Genomic DNA, 24,654 nt, shown 5'->3' on the forward strand with positions numbered 1-24,654 from the left:
CACTTGTGGAAATGCTCTGGTGCAATCAGAATTTTGCACTGCATCCAGCCCAGTATATCTAGATTTACCTGGTACTGTTGAAGTGATCTTACGGTGTCTGTACATTCTGCAGCACAAACTGAGTTTACAGACACAGCACAACACAAATACAACCTTGATAGCTTTTGACCTACACTTGTGTATACAGTGAACACAGGCTTGATTTTATTTATTTATTTATTTATTACATTAAGCTTATATCCCGCCCTCTCCACAAGTGGACTCAGGGCGGCTCACAACATCACATTACTTCCATTAAAACCCAATAAAACATAATTACATATTTAAATTATTTAAAACATTTAAGATCACTTCATAGTGAAAATATGCCCAGGGTCCTGTGTTACCTGATTAAATTACAACTATGACATGTGAGTGAAGAAACTGAAGCTATAGAACGAACAAACAGTTCAAAATTATCTGTGGAGAAACTGAACTTTTGTGTACCATGTACATAAATGGAAGGTATTGTAGATTAACAATTAGGTTCAAAATCCTCAACCAGTTTTCCTTTATAAGGTATCTTTCAAAAACGTATACTAAAAGGTGATAGATTTATACCATCTGAAGAAAATCCAGAGTATAATCAGTGAAAATGTATCAGTGTATAAATCATCAGTAACTTTTTAAAATTGCTTATGTATGGTTTATTTATTATTTTTAAAAGGTGTTTGCAGACCTTCCTCATCCATGTTTAGTACTCATCTCTTGTTTATTATTTGTGATTGCACAATAGAAACCAGGGATGAGAGATGTCACTTTTAATGCAGTAATTGTTATAGGCCATAAGAAATATTCATGTGGCTGCCTTTTTGTTCCATTGGAACAGCTAACCCTGGTATGCACAACACATAGCCCATGAATATTATTATTATGAACCACATGTGGCCAGGTGGAGCCATGATATGTAGCCATAGCTGAACCCACCCCCCAATTAATCACATCTCAACAGTTAATTGGTTTTAATCTGTCCCATTACTTCCTTCCAGTTTATGTTCTGGACTGGACATTCTCCAGGAATTTATGAATGATTTGTTTGTTTGGTGCACTGCCACAGGTTTAAGTGCTTTAGGTGCATTGCCACAGGTTTAAGAGCTTTAAGAGCAGATAATATACATCTGTAGTTCCTCACTTACTCAACAGAAAGACATTTTCAAGGGTTCAGGAATATTTTATAGATTTCTGCTTGATATTGACTATCACTTCACTCAGTAAAGTTTGAAGCCTTCTTCCAGTTTATGAGGCTGTTACTCTAGAGGGTGGCTGCTTATGCTGGAAAAAGCCTTCAGACTTTGCTGTGCAGTAAAGTAGGATACAGGCAGTAAGAATTTAAGATAATACTCAAATCTGTTTAGCAGCATATAAATACATATTTAAAAACTATTTTAATGAAAACGCAGAATCAGCCATCATACAGGCTCCTCAAGACTATACCTCACAAATTATCAAATGCCTGGAAAAACAAATATTTCCATTTGTCATCTAAAGGATACCAAAGGACTTCAAAGGCAACCCCGTGTATTAAAATAATCTAGAACAGAATATGGCTGATTGGTTTGCAGATGAAACTAAATTGTACAGGGTGGTGAGAACCAGAAAGGATTGTGAGGCCCTCCAAAGGGATCTGTCGAGGCTGGGTGAGTGGGCGTCAATGTGGCCAAGTGCAAAGTAATGCACATTGGGGCTAAAAATCCCAGCTACAAATACAAGTTGATGGGGTGTGAACTGGCAGAGACTGACCAAGAGAGAGATCTTGGGGTCGTGGTAGATAACTCACTGGAAATGTCAAGACAGTGTGTGATTGCAATAAAAAAGGTCAACACCATACTGGGAATTATTAGGAAGGGAATTGAAAACAAATCAGCCAGTATCATAATGCCCCTGTATAAATAGATGGTGCATTCTCATTTGGAATACTGTGTACAATTCTGGTCACCGCACCTCAGAAAGGATATTATAGCATTGGAAAAAGTCCAGAAAAGGGCAACTAGAATGATTAAAGGTTTGGAACACTTTCCCTATGAAGAAAGGTTAAAACACTTGGGGCTCTTTAGCTTGGAGAAACGTTGACTGCAGGGTGACATGATAGAAGTTTACAAGATTATGCATGGGATGGAGAAAGTAGAGAAAGAAGTACTTTTCTCCCTTTCTCACAACACAAGAACTCGTGGACATTCAATGAAATTGCTGAGCAGTAGGGTTAGGACCGATAAAAGGAAGTACTTCTTCATGCAAAGGGTGATTAACATGTGGAATTCACAGCTTCAAGAGGGGTTTGGATAAAAATATGGAGCAGAGGTCCATAAGTGGCTAGTAGCCACAGCATATTATTGGAACTGTCTGGGGCAGTGATGCTCTGTATTCTTGGTGCTTGGGAGGGGGGGCAAAGTGGAAGGGCTTCTAGCCCCACTTGTGAACCTCCTTTCTTTTTTGGCCACTGTGTGACACAGAGTGTTGGACTGGATGGGCCATTGGCCTAATCCAACATGGATTCTCTTATGTTGGGCCATTGGCCTAATCCAACATGGATCCTCTCTGCTGCTCGCCCGACAACATGCGATCTGGACCCTTGCCCCTCTTGGCTGATTAAATCCTGCCAAGGGGAGCTTAGATGTCCTTTACGGGACATCATAAATAGATCCCTTTTAGAGGGGCATTTTCCAACACCTCTGAAAGAGGCTTTGGTCCGCCCTCTCCTGAAAAAAGTTACAGCAGACCCGGCTGAATTGGCGAACTACCGGCCGGTGTCCAATTTACCGTTTTTAGGTAAAATTATTGAGAGGGCCGTGGCGCAGCAGCTACAGGGGTTTCTGGATGACGCTTCTGTCCTAGACCCATGTCAGTCTGGTTTCCGGCCGGGCCATGGGACGGAGACGGTGCTGGTCGCCTTAGTGGATGACCTCCAACGGCAACTGGATCGGGGCGGCGTTGCGGTACTGATGTTGTTAGACCTGTCGGCTGCATTTGATACAGTCGACCATCGGTTACTGACGCGCCGCCTCGCCGACATTGGGGTTGAGGGGTCGGCCTTGCAGTGGCTTTCCTCCTTTCTCCTAGGTCGGGGACAGAGGGTGGCTATCGGGAGCGAGCGGTCCCGGAGGCGCACACTGGATTGTGGGGTGCCTCAGGGAGCAGTTCTCTCCCCGATGTTGTTTAACATCTATATGCGCCCCCTTGCCCAGATTGCCCGGCGGTTTGGGCTGGGTTGCCATCAATATGCAGATGACACCCAGCTCTATCTACTAATGGATGGCTGGCCCGACTCCGCCCCAGGGAACCTCGACCGGGCATTACAGGCTGTTGCGACATGGCTCAGGCTGAGTGGGCTGAAGTTGAATCCAGCGAAGACAGAGGTCCTATGCGTGGGTCGCGGCGCTCTGGGAAGGGAAATAGCTCTCCCGACCTTTGATGGTGCGCCATTGAAAGCAGCGCGCCAGGTAAAGAGTCTGGGTGTTTTACTGGAGCCTTCACTATCGATGGAGGCCCAGATAGCAGCCACTGCCAAGTCAGCATTCTTCCATCTGAAGCGGGCAAGGCAGCTGGCCCCTTTCCTTGAGCGCCGGGACCTCGCAACAGTGATCCACGCAACGGTCACCTCAAGACTAGACTACTGTAATGCCCTCTACTTGGGGCTACCTCTGTGCCGGACCCGGAGATTGCAGCTAGTGCAGAACGCGGCGGCCAGGCTGTTGTTGGGACTCCCAAAACGGGAACATATACAGCCGGGGCTACGTGGACTGCACTGGCTGCCGATTATATACCGGGTCCAGTACAAAGTGTTGGTCGTTACCTTTAAAGCCTTATATGGCCGAGGACCTGTCTACCTGAGGGACCGTCTTTCCCCATACGAACCCCAGAGAGCACTGAGGTCAACCGGGAAAAACCTAATGACTGTCCCTGGGCCGAAGGAAATTAAATATCAGAGTACCAGAGCACGGGCCTTTTCGATCGCGGCCCCTACCCTGTGGAACCGACTCCCAGAGGAGGTGCGGGCCCTGCGGAACCTTGAACAGTTCCGCAGGGCCTGCAAGACCACCCTTTTTAAATTAGCATACTCGGACTGCTAGGAAAAACGGTAACCAAGGGTCCGCCAATGCGGTCTAAAGATCTATACCGCATCACAACTGTATTATTGGATTGGTTTTAAGTTAATATTTTAATGTTTTATTGCTCTATATTGTAATTTTAAGGTTTTACTTGTTATTGTATGATTGTAGAATGCTGTTAGCCGCCCTGAGCCTGCCGTGGTGGGGGAGGGCGGGATATAAATGAAATAAATAAATGAAATGTTCTTATCTCATTGTTGCAAAAATTGCCAAAACAAACAAAGTTGGTTAAAGACTAGAGAGAAGTTTCCATACATTTTGAAGCCAAGAGTAAACAGGGCTTTCCTCTGCCTCAGGGTTTTTTGAGGGGGAGGTGGGAGTGGAAATTTCGTGATAAATTGAAACATTTGCAATACTTCCTTATCGAACCAGAACTTATTTTTCTGTTCTAACCACATATAATACATAATTTATTTAGCATATCAGTTTTTTAAACTGTTATTAAATTTCACATGGTTACAAATATATGAAAATGATAACTATTTGCATTTCTACAGACACTACATTATCTTGATCATCCAAATTTTCAGTATTACTTCAAATACAAATATCCTTTGGGATAGGCTTGGATCTAGTGATGCACAAGGAGAAACATAAATGGATTTAGTGCAATTCTGCTTGCGCAAGATCTTGTCCCAAACCTAGTTTTTCTGCCTATATAGTGCCCAGAGGCAGTCAGAAATGCATGTGTGGATATATTAAGGTAGATTTAGCACAAACAAGTACTGCAGAGATGTGGAACTCATTTGATATGAGGGTCAGATCTGACATGAATGTCACTTTGTTGGGCCGGCAATGCTTGTGATAAAATGTGACACAAGGTACCAGAGATATCAACTTTGTTGAATGGCAACAGCAGGTGAATGACAATAGCAGGCTTGATTGAATTGGGTGTGATATGCAGAGAGGTAGTAGATGTGGAGATACCAGCATTGGTAATGAGACAGAAAACCTAGGTCTCAGTTCGATCCAGGAGGATTCAGTCCAGGAGGATGCAAAGAATAAATGGGCATAAATCTAACATTAGAAACCACAACATTCCGTTGCTGACCTAAGAGTAACAGTGCTCTTACAAAGGGATTTCAAAGTGAGATTAGAAAAAGAGATTGCTGAATTGCAATTGATAATGAAGCTCAGGACAATGCATCCTCCTGGACTGAATTGAGAGCTAGTTTTCCTGTTTCATTACCAATGCGTGCTATTCTCATTTGGCATCTGAAATCACTCCACTCTCCAAGATATAAAGACCAATTCAAGTGTTCTAATTCCTAATCAGGGTCTTTTGGAAAATAAATCCTGATAGAAAGCGAGAAATCCAATTTAAAAACAAAAACAAAAAACTATTCAGAAAAAGCCAAAATAATTTCTTCAATGTATATTGCACATCAGAAGAATCCACCCTCCCTCCGTCCCTCCAAAGAAGTGTGCTTGCATGCAAAAGCTTATATCTAGAATAAAACGTTGTTGGTCTTGAAGCTGCCATCAGGGGACTCCAACTTTGTTTTCTCTGCTCCCCATTGCATCCTCCCCAAAAGAGGTGGCGGTGGCTACAAGCATAGCCAGCTTTAAGAGGGGATTGGTTAAAATATGGAGCAGAGGTCCATCAGTGGCTATTAGCCACAGTATATATATATATATGTGTGTGTGTGTGTGTGTGTGTGTGTGTGTGTATTGGCCACTGTGTGATAACAGAGTGTTAGACTGGATGGGCCATTGGCCTGATCCAACATGGCTTCTCTTATATTCTTATTAACATTAGATATATATACTGACCTTCACTTGGACTCTCAGAGCGGCTTAGAACTCAGACATTTGCTTTCCCTTCCTCTCCCCACAACAGACATCCTGTGAGGTAGGTGGGGCTGAGAGAACTCTTTTGAGAACTGCTCTTGAGAGAGCAAGTGACTAACTCAAGATCACACTAGCAGCTGCATGTGGAGGAATGGAGCATTAAACCCAGTTCTCCCAGATTACAGTCTACACTCTTACCCACTTAACCAAACTGGCAGAGTGGTATTCCTTACATTAGAGCAGGGGTCCCCAACCCCTGGTCCATGGACCGGTAGCAGTCCATGGCCTGTTAGCAACTGAGCCATGAGTTGGATAATTATTTCATTATATATTACAATGTAGTAATAATAATAATAAGACATTGGATTTATATCCTGCCCTCCACTCTGAGTTTCAGAGTGGCTCACAATCTCCTTTACCTTCCTCCCTCACAACAAAAACACCCTGTGAGGTGGGTGGGGCTGAGAGAGTTCTCCCAGAAGGTGCTCTTTCAAGGACAACTCTGTGAGAAGCTCTGGCTGACCCAAAGCCATTCCAGCAGCTGCAAGTAGAGGAGTGGGGAATTAAACCTGGTTCTCCCAGATAAGAGTCCATGCACTTAACCACCACACCAAGCACTTTAGAAATAAAATGCACAATTGTATCATCCCAAAACCATCCCCCCACCCCGGTCCATGGAAAAATTGTCTTCCACAAAACAATGTCCCTGGTGCCAAAAAGGTCGGGGACCACTTCATTAGAGTACAACACGTTGTTAAAGTAAGGTCTTTGTGCACCTAGAAAAAATGGTTCAGCAAAATATCACTGCTAATAGACTTGATACTAAGATCAAATATGGGCAGGAAACAATTGAGTCAGTTGTAGTCAGCAATATAATGAAGATGGAATGTCCAAGGGAGAATTATGTATGCAGTGAAAATTTGAAGCGCAGTTACAAGAGAAATTTGACTGATGCCTGACCTGTACATAAGCCTTAAGGCTTAAAATGCTCCGGTGATGAAAAGAGTATTGGGCATATGCTGAAAAAGAAACCAAGAACACTGATTCCCAGCTTTGGGACCAAGAACCCCTGGGGGCCATGGAGTTGTTGCACGGGGTTCATGCAGGGCTTTTTTTGAGCAGAAATGCACAGGAATGCAGTTCCAGTTGGCTTGACACCAGGGGGTGTGGCCCAATATGCAAATAGATTCCTGCTGGACTTTTTCTACAAAAAAGCCCTATGTGAAACAGTGGTGACATTATGGGGTGTGGCCTAAGATGCAAATGAGTTCCTGCTGGGCTTTTTCTACCCAAAAAGTCCTGGGTCCATGAATCCATATGTGCATTGCCATTTTGATCTTTTTGTCATGTATTTTTTTCAGCCAGCAAATACTGAACTACTATCATAGATGAGGGGTTTGCAAAACTTTTTAATGTTAAAAAGATGCCTTCATGCTCCAAATGGTTAAGGACTACTAGCTTAGAACATAAATAGTTTCTGGATAGTATCTGTAACTTGGTTGGGTCCAGTCTTATGTAAATAGAGAAGTTCATGGTAGTGGATCTTTCCTGCCTTCCCTTCATCCCCTGCACCAAGCCACTGCTGTGTGTTGATGGATCTACCAGATATTGCATGAGGCATGGAAAGCTGCAGCAAAGAGGAAGAATCAGCTAAAACCATTCTCTCACTCTTTCACAGGTGGTTTTCCATAAGCATGTAAAATGTGCATTCTGAGGCAGGCTTAAGGTGTGCTGGTTATCAAAAGTCACCAGTGTCAGTGTGTTTGCATGTAGCTTCTCTAGAACTCAGTATTCAGACAGCAGTGATATGGGACCTACGATTTTGTGTGTATGGGAGAGCAATCTAGTTTTCTCTGTACCCTCATCCTAAATTATAAATTTAAAACAACCCACTGATAGTAAGCTTGAAGTCTTTGTAAGATAGACTTGATTTAGGAAGCCAGAGCCCTCACTTTAAAGATCTGAACAGCAATAGGATGTTTTGGTCATTAATCCATAGGGCCATTGTACACACACACACACAGAGAGAGAGAGAGAGAGAGAGAGAGAGACTGTTTCCAAGGTCTCTGCACGAAAGTTTTCTTGTGACTCTACAGACAGAGTTGTTTAGTATTAGTCAAATCCTCCCATTCCCTCTCCATTGTTTTTCTCTTCTTCTGAATGTTGCCTCCATAGTCACTGAGCAGTTACATTTCAGAACTAACTCTGCCTTCTGCCACTGTACCAATTCTCCCGTGATTCTCTTACCATCCCCACAGTGAACTCATGTTTCACCCTCTTTATCATCTGCTCTGAATGCAGGGCATGCCTGAGTGGAATTGTTTCAAACCAGTCCTTTAAAAGCTTTTCTCAACCAATGAATATGTGATCCTTCAGTAAGCAGAAAAGAGGATTTTTTTTCAGAATTACATTTTTAAAAGAAAATCTGAGAAACTTAATCCATTATTAATTTTATTTGATGAGAAGTCATTTTTCTTGCAATGCCTGTGCATGTTGCATCTTTCAGAACTAAAACCAAGAATAGTTCCTTTCACCTGAATAGTCTCATAATAAATGGGGACAGCAGGAATCACTGATGCCAAACAATTCTCGTCCTTCTCAAAAGGCCAGGGTTAGAGCACAAAAATAACTTTCCCCACTCCATTTTGTTTGTTCTGGGTGTAAGTATGCAAGCCTTTTGTTCTTCTGCAAAAACTAGTGAAAGTTTGCAGGTGTTTCGTTCTTGTTTTTCTCCACCGCTTTCCTAGGCTTTGTTTCAGTGCCTGGGGGAGGAAGAGTTGTGAATGTGATGTGACTCACTTGACTCCTACTCTCCCTAATTCCAGTTCTGATTGGCTCTTGCTTTTTATAGCAGTCTGGCTCAGGAGTACTCGAGCTTAGCTTCCCCTTTTTTCTCCTTTCCCTGCTGTTTTGTTGTGTTGTGTTGTGAAGGACATGAAGCAAATGAATTCCAGCTCTCTGGTGCTGGTTTCCTTGAACTAGAGAACTGGTAGAAAATCACCATTATCCCTGAACTTTATAAGCACAGCTCCATCAAAGAAAAACAACCCTGCCTGATTTTGTTGGGTACGGTAATGTAGCCTAGCCTCCCATGCTGTTAGTAGGTTGGGTTTTTGTTTGGCAGGTGTAACTGGTTTCTTTTCTGTTTCTTCTTTGTATCTCTGCTTTCTGGAAATGTTCCTATCTCTGCTTGCTGACATAGCATTTTAAATTGTTTAATGGTGTTTTCAGAAAGCAACCTTAAGTGACTGATCAATGGTTGCATGTATAAAATGAAATATGAAGCAGATTCTTGCTTTTTGTGTAAACCCTTACTATTGTAATTTTTAAATGTACATTTCTGGGTAAACTAAAGTAATGTTCAAATAGCAAATAGTTCTATAAAATATAAGCCAGGCTTTAAAATAGCTACAGGTGCCTGATAAACATTGCTGTAGGCAAGGAAACTATTGCAAATTGGAAAGAGGTGCTACTTTAATTCTAAGCCATCAGTGTGCCCCAGAAGACAAATGCAAGTATAAGTGGACGTGGGGGCTTGTAAGGTAAATTAGTGACTTGGAGGTCTTACTTGACTGGCTGAAATAAGTAATACTTTGGAGTACCAACACCCAGGCCAGGAGCCACAGAGTTCTTGAAGAGGAGGTAAGATTCTGGAATAAAGACTGCTTTTAAAACAATACACATGATGGAGATCTGAAGAATGACCTGACAAGGCCATGTCTAAGCAGTTGTAACTATTGGCCACTGAATGGGTAGATTTGGCATCCAGAGTGCCTGGAACATGTTTCTTTCTGTGTTACTGTTCCGTGAAACTGCAGCACAAAACAATAGTTTGTAGAGATGGAGATGCTGTAATAGTTAATCCAGGGCTATTGTTACTGAAAATATTTAAGCTGTTTTAAGATATGGCAAGTGTCCTCATTGTGGTGCCCAGCAACACCTTTCCTGGAACCCTCAAAGTGTTTTTAGAAAGTGGGTGGAGCTAGATGGGGCTTCTGCGCAACAAGGCTTCTGATTGGCTACTGGAGATCTGATTGGTTGTGCAATTTCTTTAAAACACAGCTTTGATAGCAGCTGCCACCACAGCACAAGGATTTTCACTGTATGACTAAAGGTATATTGAAGCAGCCATTTTGTGACTGTGCACACCATATTGTGTCAGAATTCTAAACGTGCCTGCAGGTTCAAAAAAGTTGGGGCTCCTGGAAGTATGATTTAAATCCTAGTGGAAGGTTTGAACTGTGAATTTCCCATATCCTGAAAGCTTCTGGATTTAGCATTTTTTAAAAAATTGCATTGTTTTCTGAACATGTATAATAACATTCAAATTTTAAATGTTTGTAACTATTTAAATATTTGTAGTTTAACTTTTGAGGTCTAATGGGATGCCAACTTGGACTTCAGCTTTCTACAGGAAACAAACAAAATATTCTGAAGAATTTCAGGCATATAAATCACCATAAGTTTTTGGCATGTCTTTTGATTATCTTAGACACAGTAGAGCACATGACCTTATTCTCAAATCTCTTTATAAATATGCCCTTGAAGGTTCTAGAAGTAGGATAAAGCACCATCTATGCTGATCCTACATGTGCATGGATCTTGCTTACACTAATATGGTTATAATGATCTCTGTCTGAAGCTACATTCCATGACGTTGCTTGTCATTAATGCATTCAGTATAAGAGCTAATATATCAGGTTCGAGGGGCTACCAGGCAGTAAATAAGTTTTTTACTTGGCATCCTTCTGTGTTGCAACTTAAGTACTAATTTGTATTGCTTTTGCCTTGCTTTACTAGAAAAGAGTTGTCGAACAGCTGCGGAAGAATCTTATGGTAAAGCAGGAACAGCCAGATAGTAAGTTTCAAATACAGCCATTGGCAGAAAATAAACTACAGACGCCACAATCACTACAGCTACAGCAGCAGCAGACTACTGCACCCTCTCCAAATCTGATTGGATCACAGGTAAAGTGCTGAAGATTATTCAAAATGTATTTATTACTTACAATGTCAAATTAGATAATGCATAAAATAAATAGTGATGTAGCAATTCCTGGTTTTTTAAAGCTTGGGAAAGACACAGCAAGGGGGAAATGGTAACCACAGAAAGCTGAGATAAGGAAAATGGTGCTGATGTTGATGGGACCATGAAAAACACACACCTTCCTATTCCCATGGTGTACAAACACAGTTTGATTCCTGTAAGATTGTATCAAACCAAGTTTGGGGAAGATCAGGGCAAAGTAGAAGAAAACCTAAGAAGTGGAGAATTAGGGAATGATGCTGGGTCATTGCTAAAAAAATACCCAACCTACTTCAGTTTTGATATCAAATCAGAGCAAGACTTCATGTGGAAGCAGGCCAAGATAGCAAAATCTGAATAGATAATATTGTTAAGAAATCCATCATTCATTGTTTACTTACCTACAAGTATGGTCCGTTCCTTCCCTCCTTCCCTTGATTAGCAAACTCACAATAATTGTAAACTTGGGAACTCCTAGTGCCTAGAGATCTTGATGAAAAAAGTACTGTGGAGAGGGATTCAGAAACACACTGTTCATAAATGGTGCTTGTTTGCCATTCTCTCTGATTTTTATCAGATATTTGGCAGTTTCTTTTCTACTACTTTGATCAGGAATCTTCTAGAGTTTATACACTAGATCAGTGTTTCCCATTTGCAAGGTACCGGGCCACGGAAGCCTCACTACCGGGTCACAAGAAAAGCCAAAGTTAGCCCCGCCCCCAGAAAAACTAGCCCTGCCTCGTCTCTGTGTTGTGCAGAGAGAAGCTGGGCTGCCTCTCGTTCCTTCTCCCCCTCTCCCAGTGTTTGAGAGAAAAGCTGGCATCCATTGTCACTGTAGACCCATGAAGTGTTCTTCAGGGTATGAGCTTTCATGTGCCTTGCAGTATATTCTTTTAGGAAGATTTTCCCAGGAGGCCTGGGCAGCAAAGAAGGGTGTGTGTGTTTTTTTCATCTGGGAGGGGCAGGGAGCGGGCATTTCAGTAGCTGTTTTTTTTTACCAAACGACCCCTGGGCAGAATTTTTGCTGGTTGGGGTCATCTGATGGTGAGGAAGGCTTTTTTTCTTTGCTCCTCCCTTCTTTCTTTCTTTCCCTGCAAGTGATGCTCTGTCTGTATTCTTGGTGCTGGGGGGGCGGGAAGCAACAGTGGGAGGGCTTCTAGTGCCCTAGCCCCACTGGTGGATATTCTGGTGCTTTTGGGGCATTGTATGAGGGAATTTTGGACTGGATAGTCCACTGGCCTGATCCAACATGGCTCCTCTTATGTTTATGTTCTTTCTTTCCATGTCTTTCTTTTCTTTTCCTTTCCTTCCATTTCATTCTTTCCCTTTCTTTCTTTCCCTTTTTCTTTTTTTCCTTCCATTTTTGCTGCATGAAACTTTTCTGTTCACCATACTGTTGTGCAGACATAGGAGCTCTGCCAATGAAAAGTTGGCACCCCCAGTTGTAGCCAGGTGACCTTCTATGAGATTCCTGTGTGAGTGAGAGTAAGAGGCGTGGGGCAGAAAGAGATTATTGGAGATTACTGCGGTATATCTCAACAGCAATGGAAGAGATGGTACTATGAACTTGCCACCATTTTACTGGTCCTGCTTTTAACAGCTGTCTGACACCAAAATTAAACTCCTCCTGTAGATATTCAAAAGGATGAAAGTAGTTCACTGACTAAGTATCTGCACAACAGGTTGCTTTTAAAGGCATGGAAAACACAGCCAGTAAAATGCTGCAAGCCCCTCATAAATATCCTTTTTGGGACAACTGCAGAAAAGCTTGTATGAACTTTATATAACTTGAAATTAATTCATTAATTGTAGTACAATTCTCTGCTACCTTTCACAGCAATTTCCCCGTGTTTCAACCAAAGAAAAGTATGAAAAATAGCTGTCGAAAAATTTTGCTGAAACCAAGCAAGATTGGTTATAGCTTGAGGCAGGGTTCCAGTAGTAGCAGCAGAAGGAAGGAGCTACTAAATGTGTCAGCATATTTTGAGGTAGAGGAACTGCCAGGGCCCAGTGTGGGTGGTACACAGTTCTGGCATTCCTGATGGCAATGGCAACAGCACTCCCAACTGCACACACTAGCCATTGTTGTTGAGGAAGGGATGTGTAGGTGGTGCAGACAATTGAACATGGGCATTAGGAGTGCTTTCAAGCTGGAGAAGAATACGCAAACAGATAGGTGCATGCAGGTGTGGGGGTGAAAAGAGAGGACTGCCCACTTTCCAACCCCATTTTGGCTCAGCATGCGTTTTAGAGAGATTTTTCTGAAAATGAATTTACTTCCAAAGAAGAGGCAGGTTTGGGGGAGTGCCCTGAAAGTGACATTGCAGGAAAAGGTGGAGTTTTGGTTCAGTGTGCCCCGGAAGTGACATCACTTGGTTCTTGACACCACAGGAAATGACATAATTCCTGTCTCCCGACTCCACCCCCAAAGTCTCCTGGCTGCACCCCCAAATTTTAGTGGGCCACGAAGGAGAAGTGTAAAAATAACCGGGCCATGGGAAAGAAAAGTTTGGGAAACTGCACTAGATAGATGCTATTCCTCACTAGAGGAGGAAAATCTTGTCTCAAGAGCACTGAACATAAAGTATCACTGAAAGTATTGCTGAGTCTCTGCACTGATAGTGTGAAATTAGTTAAGGGGCAGTCCAGAAACTACCTCAACAATTTAGGTTTTTTTACTGCTGAAAAGCTAGGATAGGCTCTGTGCTCTGGGGTTTGTCTCCTGTTAGCAACAGGGGGAGATTTCCAAGCTCAGAGTCTATGCCCAAAGGTGTGCAATTGTATGGGTGCCATGGTGCTCCCAGGCAATATGTTGGGAATCTCTGTACTAGTTTTTAAAGAGAAGAGGGATTTCACATGGAGCTGATGATGGAAGCTTCAGCAGGTCCAGAATGCGGTGGCACGAGTCCTGACCGGAACATGACAGACAGCATATATTCAGTCTGTGCTGTGTCAGTTACACTGGCTTCTGGTTGAATACTGAATCAGATTCAAGGTTTCAATTATGACCTTTAAGGCCTTCAGCAGTCTGGGACCGATATATCTGCAGCACCACCTCCTCCACTATGTCCCTGGAAGAGCATTACACTCTACTAGTAATAACTTGTTGGTGATCCCCAGCTCTAAAGAGGTCTTGCTGCCCTTGATGAGGGCCAGAACTTTTTTAGTCCTGGCCCCAGCCTGGTGGAACTCTCTGCCAGATGACACCAGGGCCTTGCAGAATCTTATTCAATTCCGCAGGACCTGTAAGGCAGAGATGTTTCGCTAGGCTTTCAAGTAAGGACAGCAACAGCTGCCAAGCTGGCTCCTCATTTCCCTACCCCGCTGAGCTCCCCTCCACTGATACAATGTCCAGCAGTCTAGGACAGAAATTAACAGGGTGCCATTGGGGGTATGTAAGATGTTTTAGCTTGAATTGTTTTTAATTCATTTTAAATGTATGTATTTCCATATTACTGCTGTACATTGCCCAGAGCCTGATGTTAACCAGGATAGAGTGATTAATAAGCTGGGATGATGATATTGGAATTAAGTAGAACATAGAGTTCTCAAGGCAAGCAACTAAGCAGAGGTGGTTTGCCAGGTATTCCTTGACATTCTTATGATGTGAGATTGTATATTCTTAGTATAGAAGGAGCGTTAATGCTTACCCCAAGTAGAGGTTATTCCCAATAAACCATTGACTCTAAAATCTAAGTAGAAATTAAAAAAAAATTAATTTAGAAGTATCTACTCTTTGGGAGTAAGTGCAAGGGGTGTGGCCTAATATGCAAATGAGTTCCTGCTGGGTCTTTTCCACAAAAAAAGCCCTGGGGAGAGGGAAGACTTTAAAGAAGGGGAAGGAAAAGTTTACTTGTCCTTAGACTGTAGAGCTGGATAGAATATGTTGTCTGTTTAGATGCTCCAGAGATTCTCTGTGTAAGGGGCCTTTAGGCAGAGCTTCCAGAGTTTTCAAGGAAATAGTGAAAAGGTTTGCTGGTTGTAGAGAAGAGTGGAGTTGGCAGTCTGTGAGCCAGCAGAGGGGTGAAATGATACAATTTTGGCTGGCAAAGCAGTGATAGTTATAGGAGCCAGCATAAAAGAATGCAAAATATATAATTGTAAAGTCCAGGAATTCAGTGTGAGTCCAGGAATCTTTGGGTTTCCTAACTTTGATACAGTTAGGAAGGAGGGCATTTCAGAAAGTTAACAAAAGGTGATTGTATCTAGGCAGAGTGGACAAAAGGACTGGCAGGGTGGAAGCTTCACCCATTTTTGTGGCAGGTTAGTATGATTCATTCAGACAAGGTCAGTAAAAGCAATCAAGCCAATCTAGCTGCTTGATACTAATTAGATTTTGTACTCAGGGAAACTTGTCCTTGCTGATTTACTTTACTTTATTTGATTTATATCCCGCCCTCCCTGCCGAAGCAGGCTCAGGGCGGCACACAACATAAAATCACAACAAACAACTACAATTACACAACAATTACAAAAATTTTAAATTCCATAATTAAAACAATCCAAAAACAGTCTGATGCTAGTATCCTTCAAGAAAGTTCCAATGACTTCAGATGAAATTACGCTGGTAGATCTAGGTGGGTATAAGCCCCTATGGCAATGGATAAGCATGCAGCTCTCCCATCAGTGAATCAGTCTCCTACCTAGAGTTTTGGCTTCTTGTTAGCATAGCCTGAGGAGAGCCTGACCTCACCTTCTCCAAAGCATGGTGCTGCTAGCTTCTAAAATGTCTGCCAAAGTGAGTTTAGCTAAGATGGAGTCAAAGCAGATGGTACACAGTTGGAAAGGGGGTCTCTGGTAATGGGAACTGGATTGGAAGATGACAAGATGGATTGGAAGATAACTAGAGTGATGTTGGCAGAAAAGTCGGGATAAACCAGAGCATATATAGTCCATTTGAAGGCCTGTGCGGTGGTGGAAAGGGTAAAAAGAAGACTCTGCCACTGTTGCATCAGTAGAATCTCATCCAGCTCAGTTGTTCACAGTGTTTTGTGACTTGATTACACCTACGTCTGATCCTGCAGGCAATAAAAATTTGGTCTCCAGTGGTGATGTTTTTGCAAAGTTCTTTGCTGACAAAATCTCTCTCATCCATTTCTATTTGGAGGCCAAACTGAGGGCAGATCTGGTACCTGAGATGTCAGTAGCTCCTGCTTGTCCTTTTGTTATGGATAGTTTCAGATTGATCTTGCCTATGATTAACTGACAGGGTCCCTGGAAGAGTAAGGCCCACTATTTGTGTAATGGCCTTTAAAGTCTTGAAAGGAAGAGATATCGAAGCTGTTAGTGAAAACCATCAACTCCTCTCTGATTGACTGGACTCTCCCTAGGTCCTTTAAGGAGGCAGTTATTAGGCCTCTGCTCATTGGCTAGGAACAGGGCCAGACCTAGGCTGTTTGGCATCCTAGGTGAGGCTAACTATTTGACTCTCCCCCACACTGATAACCAATTCTATCGTATAGGGTCCATAGGATAGAATGGAGTCTGTTCTGTGGGCCCACAGGATAGAATAGAGAGATCAGGCTGCTGCTGTGTTGTGATGCTAGAGGAGGGGTTTTAAACTTTAAACCTTCTTCTCTAGGGTTGCGCTGCAGCCTCCATTCTATGGGCCCATAGGATAGAATGAAGAGATTGGGCCACTACTGTGGCCCAACCCCAGAGAAGGGGTTGCTGCACCAGCCTGCACCTCTCGAGACTCCAAGAGGCACAACGGGGGGGAGACCCTGGGGTGCAAAAGCACTGCCGCCTGCACCTCTGAGAGACTCCAAGAGTCTCCTGGAGTGCAAAAGCAGGAAGAAAACCATGTCAGTCTGGGTGGTCCAATTCTGTGCCCCTGGATCAGCAGCACCCTAGGCGATTGCCTAAGTTGCCTACTGGAAGGTCCAGCCCAGGCTAGGAATGAGGTCTACAGTTAATCCTTTCTAGGTATTGTGGCAGAGCAGCTCCAGGGTTTCCTGAATGAGACATCTGCCCTTGACCAATTTCAATCTGGCCTGGGTTTGGTACCAAGATGGTTTTAATTGTACTGGTGGACAATCTTCATTTAAAGTTGAACTGGGGAAATCTTCTGTGTAGATACTGTTGAACCTCTTAGCAGCCTTTGATACAGTTGTCCATTCCATTCTTAGCTACTGGTTTAAATATGGAGTTGGTATTAAGGACATAGCCCTTCACTGGTTTCACTCTTTTCTGTCTGACTGGACACAAGGAGTCTCCACCGAAGGTGCAGAATCCACTGGATGAAATTTGTCATATGGATGCACAGGGTTCTGTTTTCTCACCCATGCGTTCTTTCTCTCTCTGTCTCTCTCTCTCTCTCTCATGAGCCCACTGAATGAGATTATATAGAGATTTTGGGTTGGATGCATTTCATCATCCAAGCCTCCAGTCTTGTCTGTCTTGGTTCTGAACCAGTGTTTTGAAGCTGTGATCAGGTGGCTTCCTTCAAGATTGTGCTCCTGGTAGGAGACCATCACATTTTAACAATGCTTAAAGCCACATTTTTAAATTTGAAAAACAGGATTCTTCCTTGAATAACATTGATTATAATTTGAATTAATATTCAGGATGTTATTAAACAAATGTGCCAGACTTTTTTGTGATGACGTGATGAACTACAGTGCCTTCTCTTTTGCTCACTGCACTTCTGTCTTCATTATTTATCTGAACTTTTAGTTTTATTTTTTGTGATCCCTCCCCCCATCAAAATTGGAATTGTGCAGACTATTTCCTATGTTGGGGTGCCTCTCAGGTTTTAAAAAAGAAAGGAATGATGCAAAAAGAAGCTCAATTAACTCCTCCTTCCAAAATCTGTCATTGTTGAAAAGAAGCTTGTAGAAGTGTCACACAAAAACTAAATGCCTATTTAGGTATACTTTACCCATATGTTGAAAGGCCATCATAGCCCTTGTTATGTTTCACTGATTATTTCTAGTGATTCATCTAACTCATAAATTACTAGGGTTGCCAATAGTGATTGGCAAGAATCGAAGTACAAATTGCAATTTGTGCCTGAAATAGCTGATTTGTGGTTCATTCCAAATCAGTTTGGGTACTCGGGCTATGCACAGTTCACAAAATGAAGCAGCTTGTTTTTTGGGCGGTTCATCTGTGCTGTTATTGGTGGGGGATCCCCCTTGCGTGCTGCAATGTGCCTGGCATGATGGCATCACCTGAAAGTGACATTATTGCTCCAGGCACGTCACCCTGACAAATGTGCCCTAAGTTCCTCAGAGAAAGATGTAAACATTTGATAAAGACAAAGCAGTTTCCCACTTTATGGTGTATCGTAGTTCCATTGGTGTTCTGAATGGTAGGCAAATAAAGTGTTAAAGAAAAGGGGCCTCTCCAAACATCTGAAGACATGAAATGCATACATGGGTTGTATTTTGCCACTGAAGGGGCCGGTTGAATCACTGTAAGTTGTGCTCTGCTCCAAACAACAGAAATCAATTTCCCTGGAGAAAATGGCCACTTTGGGGGGATGGACTCCATGACATTATACCATGCTGATGTCCCTCCCCAAATACTGCCATTCCCGTGTTCCACTCTCCAAATCTCCAGGAATTTCCCAAGCTGGATTTGACAACCCTAGGACTTCCGCCATTAAGAAAATCCTTTATTGGTGGGCCACATCTTGCACCAACAGTATATGTCTTGCACCAACAGAATGTACCATCATTAGCTGAGCAGGATGGTAGTCTACAACCAATTAGAAGAAAGTATTAACAAGATTTATTTTGTACTCTGTCTACTGTTTGGTGTAGTGGTATAGTGTCACTTTGGTGTAGTGGTTGAATGTGTGGACTCTAATCTGGGAGAACTGGGTTTGATCCCCCACTCCTCCACTTGCAGCTGCTGGAATGGTCTTGGATTAGCCGTAGCTCTTGTAGGAGTTGTCCTTGAAAGGGCAGCTTCTGGGAGAGCTTTCTCAGCCCCACCCACCTCACAGGGTGTCTGTTGTGGGGGAAGGAGATAAAGGGGATTGTAAGCCTCTCTGAGACTCTGATTCAGAGAGAAGGGTGGGGTATAAATCTGCAGTCTTCTTCTCTCTAGCGGTGACATAATGAGCTCTCTGTGATTACAAATTCATGTGAAAGATGTATTGAAGTATTTTTGTAAAATTAGTGGATTGTTTCTGTGCAAGATTTACAGTGTATAAAATCTTGGTCATTGTCTCCCCCACTAGCTCAGTAGTGAACATGAAAAGAAACTGTTTTCAGTTAGTTCTTTATGAAGAATTCTAGACTCTTAAAAGTATATTTTGTGTTCCTTTTAGAAGACTGTGACTACAGCGTCTATGATCACCACTAAGACACTACCTCTAGTCCTAAAAGCAGCAACAGCAACCATGCCTGCCTCTGTTGTGGGTCAAAGGCCTACAATTGCCATGGTGACTGCCATCAACAGCAGCCAGAAAACTGTCCTTAGCACTGATGCACAGAACACACCAGTCAACCTCCAGACAACAAATAAAGTCACTGGTCCAGGAACAGAGGCAGTCCAAATAGTGGCAAAAAACACAGTCACATTGGTAAGCAGGTTCTGTGGAAGATTTTGAAGGCTAATTGTGCATGAAGAGATATATAAACACAAGTGTTCAGACATTCTTATTTTAAATTAATCTAAATAATTTTATATAATTTACTGTTTGAATAACTAATCCATGTCTTAGCTGTCCTAATCACTCAGCCATGTGTCCTTGGCACACGGTGAGAAATAATTTGAAATGAATTTTACTGTATGGGATTTTATAGTGCTTTGATTGTCAAGTAGGTATTTTTGTGATTCTGGTTTGGAGGCTTATGGGCAAACTTTCCATATCTTGGTGGTGTGATTTTTCATCTAGATTTCTGTTTTGAAGCTGGGCTGCCATGAGACTGTGTTTGATGTTATGTCCCCCCTCCCCCATGCGCCAATAGCGGGATCTTGACAATGTTTCCTAGTTCTGCAGAATGTGCTTTCTTGGGGAGGATTGTTGTGACTGTGTAGTTATTCTGAGAATGCTCTCATGAAGTACCAAGCAGTTTAGACATGCTAAAATATGAAAACTAATTTGAATTTAATAGATCACCTTGTGAATAAGACCAAGCATTTAAACAGGGCATTCTGAAGTGGAGTCCTATTATTTAAATAAAAACTGATCCAGAGCCGCAGCTGTAAGTGAATCCATTTACTGTTTTAAATATCATGTCCCAAAAGTAAATGGCTTTGGATACAAAAAGTATTCTTGCTTATTCCAGAGAGAACTAAATTTGTGCACTTGTCTTTATCAAGGACGTAGTACTGATTTTCTTTGGCTAGCAGTTCTGAATATTAAAGAGTTATACATTTTATCAAATGTTATCAAAACATTTCCTCAGGTTATTAATCTGTAATGAACTTATGAAGTTAGCATTGTGTGAAGCTCCATTTGAATGGGCAATTGCGAGCCAAATCCAATTTTACTTTTAAATAGAGGAGTTTAGCTCAAAAAACAAAATGAGAATTCAGAAGCATCAGAGATAATTGATTTATTTTAAAAAATATGTAGAGGCCTGAGAACTTACTTTTATATGAAAAGGACCCATTTGTCTGTCCAGTATGACTCTTCAGAGAGCTAGTTTTGGGAAAGGCCAGCTGTGCTTCAGGAGCTTTGAAATCACTCATCAAACCCATTCCTTTGTTTATTTTTTCCCTTTCCCATCTGGTCCTATTCCTGTTGTTTAGCAGGTTCAAGCTACACCTCCTCAGCCCATCAAAGTGCCACAGTTTATCCCTCCTCCCAGACTCACACCTCGTCCAAATTTCCTTCCACAGGTGAGTCTGTCCAAAAATGGACAGAGGGGAGAGGGGAAACTTGACCTATAGGAAACAACTGAAAAATGAACCTTGTTTAGTTCTGAAAGGTGTATTTTTTTAATGAAAGAGAACACCAGATATTCCATGCAGTCAGTTTTCTCTTTTATTGAACTATATCCAATGTGCTTTCCAAATTAAATCTCCAGTTTTGGTGGGATATTTGCTCTAACAGTTCTCCCTTACAGTGGCTCAGCAAGAAGCAAATGACAGTAAAAATGGCTTACTTTTTGTTAGGTTTTTAGATGTCAAATATTTTGCTACTATTTAATGTGAATTCTCAGCCTTTCTGCTGGAAAAAAAAACCCTGTAATATAATGAATGTAGTTTGCTCTAGTTTCCTGGTCCTTTGTTCCACAGATGAACTGATTGAGTGAAAAAAATAAACACTACTTGAGCAAATAACGGCTTCTAAAGTCAAATCTATTAATATGTGCACCTGATGAAGTAGGGAATGTGTGATACTTTATGGATAGTATTTCTAATGGCCAGTATCAGTTCACTTGCTGTTTTTTTTCTATAAGATGTCAGCCACATTTTGCTGAAACTACATCTGTTTCTCCCCACCTACTGATTTTACTTGAGGACAAGAACCAGAGAGACCTGGGCTAAAGTCCCCAAAGCTGGCCCCAAGTCATAGGGTTATTGTGAGGCTAAAATAGGAGAGGAGGAACCATTTATGCCACTCTGAGCTCCTGCTGAACAGTCTGCAATATATGTATGCCCAGTCAGTACTTTGGTTACTGTTGCTGGTCTTGAAAAAAGCTATATGGGTTATAAAACCAGTATACCCCTTTTAAACTATGAACAATATAATTTTCCCCCATAATGTAATAAGTGTGTGTTTTACTAAGGGAGCCCCATAGCACAGAGTGGGAAGCTGCAATACTGCAGTCCAAGTTATGCTCATGACATGAGTTTGATCCCAGCAGAAGCTGGGTTCAGATAGCCAGCTCAAGGTTGACTCAGCCTTCCATCCTTCTGAGGTTGGTAAAATGAGTACCCAGCTTGCTGGGGGGGCGGGTAGAGTGTAGATGACTGGGGAAGGCAATGGCAGACCCTGCCCCCACCCGTAAAAGTCTGCCAAGAAAATGTGCTGTGATGTTTTAATGGTTTTAATGGTTTAAATGGTTTTAGATGTATTTAAATGGTATGAATATGAATATGTGTGTTTGATGTGTTGGTATGTTTGTGGAAGAGCACCTCATTTCGTTGCTCTCTTTTTGTGGAGAACAATGACAATAAATTTATCTATCTATCTATCTATCTATCTATCTATCTATCTATCTATCTATCTATCTATCTATCTATCTATCTATCATGTCACCCAATGGGTCGGTAATGACTCTGTGCTTGCACAGGGGAACTACTTTTACCTTTATTTTAGAAATGTGTGACAATCGGTAGTACCTAATATTTGTGAATGCCTTGTGGAGAGGGTTTAGAAAGCTTTGAAGCTGTTTTCAGTTTCTTTAGGTGCTGAGGCGTGGCATTATAAAATCTTTTTAAAATTAAAACTACTGTAATCTGAAATAATAGTTATGTTTGTATTGATCGAAAAGCTATTAAATAATTACTGTGTGTTCTTTTTAAAAATATAGTTTGTCTGTTTCTCTGTACAGGTTCGACCTAAACCAGTTGCTCAGAATAACATTCCTATAGCCCCAGCCCCACCTCCGCCTATGCTTGCTGCTCCTCAACTAATTCAGAGGCCTGTGATGTTGACAACAAAGTTCACGCCCACCTCCTTACCTTCCTCACAGAACTCCATGCACCCAGTCCGTGTTGTGAATGGGCAAACAGCAACCATAGCCAAAACTTTCCCAATGGCACAACTCACCAGCATTGTTATAGCAGCCCCAGGTACCAGGCTTGCTGGACCTCAGACTCTACAGATCAGCAAACCAAATGTTGAGAAACAGGTACAGATTGAGATGGATGCCCTCTGTGAATAGTTCATTGTTTTATTCCTTCTGGTATGTGGGTGTAGTTAATGGGGGGAGGTGTGAAAACTCAGCTGACTCTGACTTGCATTGATGATACCATGTTCTGTAAAAAGGTATTGGGAAGATGATTTGTTTGTGTTTATATGTCAAATACTTCAGAATAATTATTACTGGTTTATGCTCCCCTCCCCCCCCCCTGCATTAGTATATAGGCCACAGGAATATTTCCCCAACCTTGCTGATCTTTTCAAACTGATTATTACTGATTACAGCTTTCTGTGTGTGATACATATAAAACCCTGAACTGTAGAAAGAACAGTAGTGTGAGATTCAAAAAGTTACTGCTTTTAGGTAAATGCAGGTAATTTAAGCTGATTTTTGGAGCTACTGACTATTTCAAAAATCTGCCTGCCTTCAAACTTTTGAACTAGACAGAATTTCTATATCTGATCATGCATTAATAAATGGAAAGAGGTGACTCCTTTTTTACAACATATTCTATGAATAGATGATCTTTCTTAAGAAAAACAAGTAAGAGCCCATGTTGCAGTTGGTGCAGAATGCTGCAGCCAGGCTGCTAATGGGCTTCCCCGTCAGGAGCACATTCAGCCTGTGCTGAGAGCGCTGCACTGGCTGCTTGTTGCATACCGAATCTGTTTCAAGGTCCTGGTATTAACCTTCAAAGCCCTATATGGCCTAGGACCTACCTATCTGCAGGACCGCCTTGCCCCACATGATCCCCAGAGAGCACTGCAATCAAGCTCTCAAGATCTTCTAGCTGTCCCTGGGCTAAAGGAGGCTAGACTCAACTCCACCAGAGCAACAACCTTCTCGGTTGCGGCCCCAATATTTTGGAACACCCTTTCAGAAGCCATCAGAGCCCTGCGGGATTTTCCGCAGTTCCACAGGGCCTGCAAGACTGAACTGTTTCGGATGGCATATAACATCTAATGGGAGAGGGCTGCCGCCACATCTGGATCCATCGCGCTTTTATTACTAACTGCCTAGGATCTGTGCATGTGAGAAAGAAAATATTACATGATCCGCCTGAAGTAGCACCATTGCCATTTATCTGATTGTTTTATTGTTTTAATATTGCATTTGTTTACTGTCTATTTTATGCTGTTAGCCGCCTTGAATCTGTATAGAATGGGCGGGATATACCTATAACGTAAATAAAAATAAACATAAGTTACAACTAGTGGTAGCGACATGAATCTAACAGCGGTTTGATTGATGTTTATTTATTTAAAACATTTCTATTCTCCCTTTCCACCCAAATTAGGTCCTCAAAGTAGTCAGTGTCAAAACATTAAAATATTTAAAGCAACATTTAAAATAAGGTATATAGAAAACACTTTAATTCAATTTTGAAAATATAGACATACCAACACATGTAACAACACAGCCAAGGAGAAGAGCCGGTAAAAGTTACTACTGCTGGCACTGCCATACAGACAAAGACCTCTAGCACCAATCCTAGTGTACAGATTCTGTGAAAAGCACTTATCTTCTGTGCTGGCCAGAGTGTAAGAAGCAAGGTCTGTGTTGTGTGTGTTGTCTCAGACAGTATGTGTGGACAGAGGAAAGATGGCACAGGTCAGATAGTAGAGGGAGCTTCTTCACGAAAAGGCAGAACAAGACCACCTGCCTCACAGTAGCCACACTGTAAGCCAGTATATATATATAGCAGACTGACAGGATCAGGTTATCTGTAACAAGTCAAAGCAAGGGATAATTTTTAAAAAATAGTTTCCAAATATATTGCTCAGGATACTTTATATGCGTTTCTCCTGTTTTAAGTTATGCCTACCAGCAGTTTTAAATTACTGATTTTAACTAGTGTACTTTAATGTATTTTATAATATTGTATTAGTATATACATTGTAAGCTGTCTTGAGTTCCTATA

General features: G+C 41.9%; 1 protein-coding gene across 6 annotated transcripts in view; it reads left to right on the plus strand.

The window, feature by feature from the left end:
• Positions 1-24,654, plus strand: part of PHF21A (PHD finger protein 21A) — a 311,929-nt gene that overhangs the window by 261,469 nt on the left and 25,806 nt on the right. For 3 of the 6 annotated variants that reach the window (XM_060263353.1, XM_060263349.1, XM_060263350.1), the window contains exons 6-9: positions 10,737-10,904; positions 19,241-19,495; positions 20,671-20,760; positions 22,422-22,721. In XM_060263353.1, the coding sequence (XP_060119336.1) occupies positions 10,737-10,904; positions 19,241-19,495; positions 20,671-20,760; positions 22,422-22,721 (813 nt within the window). Of the gene's footprint in view, positions 1-8,842; positions 9,003-10,736; positions 10,905-19,240; positions 19,496-20,670; positions 20,761-22,421; positions 22,722-24,654 lie in introns of those variants that run through there. The other 3 variants (XM_060263354.1, XM_060263351.1, XM_060263355.1) reach the window with 2 other exon arrangements.

Source organism: Heteronotia binoei, chromosome 21, assembly GCF_032191835.1.
Source record: "Heteronotia binoei isolate CCM8104 ecotype False Entrance Well chromosome 21, APGP_CSIRO_Hbin_v1, whole genome shotgun sequence".
Classification (NCBI taxonomy): Eukaryota; Metazoa; Chordata; class Lepidosauria; order Squamata; family Gekkonidae; genus Heteronotia; species Heteronotia binoei.